The sequence below is a fragment of the Mizuhopecten yessoensis genome, unplaced genomic scaffold (assembly GCF_002113885.1).
Source record: "Mizuhopecten yessoensis strain PY_sf001 unplaced genomic scaffold, ASM211388v2 scaffold3151, whole genome shotgun sequence".
NCBI classification, from domain to species: Eukaryota; Metazoa; Mollusca; class Bivalvia; order Pectinida; family Pectinidae; genus Mizuhopecten; species Mizuhopecten yessoensis.
The window spans coordinates 3,617-9,633 of NW_018404901.1; the positions used below are offsets into that span (position 1 = coordinate 3,617).

At 40.8% G+C, this 6,017-nt stretch overlaps 1 protein-coding gene across 1 annotated transcript; it reads left to right on the forward strand.

Annotated features, from left to right (window-relative positions):
- Positions 1-4,389: 4,389 nt before the first annotated feature.
- LOC110447084 (circumsporozoite protein-like) lies at positions 4,390-4,931 on the forward strand (the record flags this gene model as incomplete). The annotated part of the gene is made up of 1 exon (XM_021492528.1): positions 4,390-4,931. A coding segment is annotated over one exon (542 nt), but the record flags the coding sequence as incomplete, so codon positions are not given.
- Positions 4,932-6,017: the final 1,086 nt, after the last annotated feature.

The window sequence follows — 6,017 nt, forward strand, 5'->3', positions numbered from 1 at the left end:
GATAGCGGTATCAACACAATCTTCTACCATTTATGGCTGTACCAACACAATACTCTACCATTTATAGCTGTACCAACACAATCATCTACCATCTATACCTGTACCAACACAATCCTCTACCATTTATAGCGGTACCAACACCATACTCTACCATTTATAGCTCTACCAACACAATACTGTACCGTCTATAGCTGTAAACACAATACTGTACCATTTATAGCTTTACCAACACAACCCTCTACCATTTATAGCTGTACCAACACAATACTGTACCATTTATAGTTGTACCAACACAATCCTCTACCATCTATAGCTGTACCAACACAATCCTCTACCATCTATAGCTGTACCAACACAATCCTCTACCATCTATGGCTGTACCAACACAATACTCTACCATTTATAGCTGTACTAACACAATACTGTACCATCTATAGCTGTACCAACACAATCCTCTACCATTTATAGCTGTACCAACACAATACTGTACCATTTATAGCTGTACCAACACAATCCTCTACCATACACAATACTCTACCATTTATAGCTGTACTAACACAATACTGTACCATTTATAGCTGTACCAACACAATCCTGTCACATTTATAGCTGTATTAACACAATCCTATACCATTTATAGCTGTACCAACACAATCCTGTAACATTTATAGCTGTATCAACACAATCCTATACCATTTATAGCTGTACCAACACAATCCTGTACCATTTATAGCTGTACCAACACAATACTCTACCATTTATAGCTGTACCATCACAATCCTGTACCATCTATAGCTGTACCAACACAATACTGTACCATCTATAGTTGTACCAAAACAATCCTGTACCATTTCTAGCTGTACCAACACAATCAGCTGTAACAACACAATCATATACCATTGATAGCGGAACCAACACAATCCTGTATCATTTATAGCTGTAACAACACAATCCTATTCCATTGATAGCGGTACCACCACAATCCTGTACCATTGATAGCTGTACCAACACAATGCTGTACCATCTATAGTTGTACGAACACAATCCTCTACCATTTATAGCTGTCCCAACACAATCCTGTACGATTTATAGCTGTACCAACACAACCATTTATAGCTGTACCAACACAATCCTGTACCATTTATAGCTGTAACAACACAATCCTATACCATTGATAGCGGTACCAACACAATCCTGTACCATTTATAGCTGTACCAACACAATACTCTCCCATTTATAGCTGTACCAACAAAATACTGTACCATCTATAGCTGTACCAACACAATACTGTACCATTTATAGCTGTACCAACAAAATCCTGTACCATCTATAGTTGTACCTACACAATACTGTACCATTTATAGCTGTACCAACACAATACTGTACCATTTATAGCGGTACCAACACAATCCTCTACCATCTATAGCTGTACCAACACAATCCTATACCATTTATAGCTGTACTAACACAATACTGTACCATCTATAGCTGTACCAACACAATCATCTACCATCTATACCTGTACCAACACAATCCTCTACCATTTATAGCGGTATCAACACAATACTCTACCATTTATAGCTGTACCAACACAATACTGTACCATCTATAGCTGTACCAACACAATACTGTACCATCTATAGCTGTACCAACACAATACTGTACCATTTATAGCTGTACCAACACAATCCTGTACCATCTATAGTTGTACCAACACAATACTGTACCATTTATAGCTGTACCAACACAATCCTCTACCATTATAGCTGTACCAACACAATCCTGTACCATTTATAGCTGTACCAACACAATCCTATACCATTTATACCTGTACCAACACAATCCTCTACCATTTATAGCTGTACCAACACAATACTCTACCATTTATAGCTGTACCAACACAATACTGTACCATTTATAGCTGTACCAACACAATCCTATACCATTTATAGCTGTACCAACACAATCCTGTACCATTTATAGCTGTACCAACACAATACTGTACCATTTATAGCTGTACCAACACAATCCTGTACCATTTATAGCTGTACCAACACAATACTGTACCATTTATAGCTGTACCAACACAATCCTGTACCATTTATAGCTGTACCAACACAATACTGTACCATTTATAGCTGTACCAACACAATCCTGTACCATTTATAGCTGTACCAACACAATCCTGTACCATTTATAGCTGTACCAACACAATCCTGTACCATTTATAGCTGTACCAACACAATCCTGTACCATTTATAGCTGTACCAACACAATCCTGTACCATTTATAGCTGTACCAACACAATCCTGTACCATTTATAGCTGTACCAACACAATCCTGTACCATTTATAGCTGTACCAACACAATCCTGTACCATTTATAGCTGTACCAACACAATCCTGTACCATTTATAGCTGTACCAACACAATACTGTACCATTTATAGCTGTACCAACACAATCCTGTACCATTTATAGCTGTACCAACACAATCCTGTACCATTTATAGCTGTACCAACACAATCCTGTACCATTTATAGCTGTACCAACACAATCCTGTACCATTTATAGCTGTACCAACACAATCCTGTACCATTTATAGCTGTACCAACACAATCCTGTACCATTTATAGCTGTACCAACACAATCCTGTACCATTTATAGCTGTACCAACACAATCCTGTACCATTTATAGCTGTACCAACACAATCCTCTACCATCTATAGCTGTACCAACACAATCCTCTACCATCTATAGCTGTACCAACACAATCCTATACCATTTGTAGCTGTACTAACACAATACTGTACCATTTATAGCTGTACCAACACAATCCTCTACCATTTATAGCTGTACCAACACAATCCTGTACCATTTATAGCTGTACCAACACAATCCTCTCCCATCTATCCCTGTGTCAACACAATCCTATACCATTTATAGCTGTACCAACACAATCCTCTACCATTTTATCTGTACCAACACAATCCTCTACCATTTATAGTTGTACCAACACAATCTTGTACCATTGATAGCTGTACCAACACAATCCTCTACCATCTATACCTGTGTCAACACAATCCTATACCATTTATAGCTGTACCAACACAATCCTCTACCATTTATAGCTGTACCAACGCAATCCTCTACCATTTATAGTTGTGCCAACACAATCTTGTACCATTGATAGCTGTACAAACACAATCCTCTACCATTTATACTTGTACCAACACAATCTTGTACCATTAATAGCTGTACCAACACAATCCTCTCCCATCTATCCCTGTGTCAACACAATCCTATCCCATTTATAGCTGTACCAACACAATCTTGTACCATTAATAGCTGTACCAACACAATCCTCTCCCATTTATAGCTGTACCAACACAACCCTCTACCATTTATAGCTGTACCAACACAATACTGTACCATCTTTAGCTGTACCAACACAATATTGTACCATTTATAGTTTTAACAAAAGCATCGAATAGTGCAGATCAATTGTTGGTGCCACTTGTGGTTCAAAATAACGTTTCCATGAAGACACCTTGAGTTGCGATTTTTCCAATGTGTGTCAGAGATCTAGTTTTATACTAGGATAATTGTCTGTTTCAAGCAGTTTAAAGCAAGATAAACTAAACGCAATTTTCAAAACTCATTTTTGAGAAGAAAAAAAAAGTTGATAAAAGTTACAAATGGCATTTTCTGAAGCCGTCTACTAATGATTTTATTTTTTGATTTCAGTGTTTTTGAAAATATATTAAGATGAAATATCTGCGTTTTCAAAGAATCTATCGTTAATCAGGCAATGAGTGACTGGGCTCAAGCTCCATGTTTGCTGGCAAAGATCCAGCTAACAACAGTCCGTAGTACTCAATATATCTAGTTTCTGGCGGATATAAGATTTGTGTGGTAATTTGCCGGTAACGTGGATTATTAATAATCAACTTATATATCTTATGCGTTTACGGATGTAATTTCATATTCCTGGGAAGTAGTAAACACGGCGGAGAATATGGGTTTTGATGATCCATTCATTAATTTGAACGTCGTCATAAAAATACCACAGACACTTGAATGTAACATTTCAGAATTCGTCGGAAATGGTTTGATTGACAATGTGTATGAACAGTAATACTCGTTGATAGCACACAACAGGGGACATAAGATATTATAAACGAGATAGTTACCCTGTTTTAGTACAGATGTTAGGTTTAGTAAAAAGCTGTTAAATTGTGACCATACATACGAGTAGAGATAATCTAGGCTTAACGTCACTCAAACATATCGGTTTATTATCCTTCAGGTGGTTGTTTGATGTCATGGACAGAGTAGCTGTCACTCCATATAGTTTATAAACCAACCTTCATAATGCTGTAATGTCCAAGAGGGAACCCCTCCATCAACTGACAACTCTCACCCTCCATCCACTGACAACTCTCCCCCTCCATCCATTGACAACTCTCCCCCTCCATCAACTGACAACTCTCGCCCTCCATCTACTGACAACTCTCCCCCCCCATCAACTGACAACTCTCCCCCCCCATCTACTGACAACTATCCCCCTCCATCCACTGACAACTCTCGCCCTCCATCAACTGACAACTCGCACCCTCCATCAACCGACAACGCTCACCCTCCATCTACTGACAACCCTCACCCTCCATCAACTGACAACTATCACCCTCCATCCACTGGCAACTCTCACCCTCCATCTACTGACACCCATCACCCTCCATCCACTGACAACTATCCCCCTCCATCTACTGACAACTATCCCCCTCCATTCACTGACAACTCTCACCCTCCATCTCCTGACAACTCTCACCCTCCATCTTCTGACAACTCTCACTCTCCATCTACTGACAACTATCACCCTCCATTCACTGACAACTTTCACAATTCATCTACAACCTTCATAATGCTGTAATGTCCAAGAGGGACCCCCTCCATCAACTGACAACTCTCACCCTCCATCTCCTGACAACTCTCACCCTCCATCTACTGACAACCCTCACCCTCCATCAACTGACAACTCTCACCCTCCATCTACTGACAACTATCACCCTCCATTCACTGACAACTCTCACCCTCCATCCACTGACAACTATCACCCTCCATCCACTGGCAACTATAACCCTCCATCTACTGACATCTATAACCCTTCCGTCCACTGACAACGATCACCCTCCATCAACTGACAACTATCACCCTCCATCTACTGACAACTTTAACCCCTCCATCAACTGATAACTATCACCCTCCAACAACTGACAACTATCACCCTCCATCAGCTGACAACTATCACCCTCCTTCTACTGACAACTATAACCCCTCCATCTACTGACAACTATCACCCTCCATCCACTGACAACTCTCACCCTCCATCAGCTGACAACTATCACCCTCCATCCATTGGCAACTATCACCCTCCATCTACTGACATCTATAACCCTTCCGTACACTGACAACGATCACCCTCCATCAACTGACAACTATCACCCTCCATCTACTGACAACTTTAACCCCTCCATCAACTGATAACTATCACCCTCCATCAACTGACAACTATCACCCTCCTTCTACTGACAACTCTCAGCCCTCCATTCACTGACAACTCTCAGCCCTCCATCCACTGACGACTCTCAACCCTCCATCCACTGACAACTCTCCCCCCTCCATCTACTGACAACTCCCCCCCTCCATCCACTGACAACTCTCACCCTCCATCCACTGACAACTTTCACCATTCATCCACTTACAACTCTCAACCCTCCATCCACTGACAACTTTCACAATTCATCTGCTGACAACTCTCACCCTCAATCTACTGACAACTCTCACCCTCCATCCACTGACAACTCTCAGCCCTCCATCCACTGACGACTCTTAACCCTCCATCCACTGACAACTCTCACCCCTCCATCTACTGACAACTCTCACCCTCCATCCACTGACACCTCTCACCCTCCATCCACTGACAACTTTCACCCTTCATCCACTTACAACTCTCAAC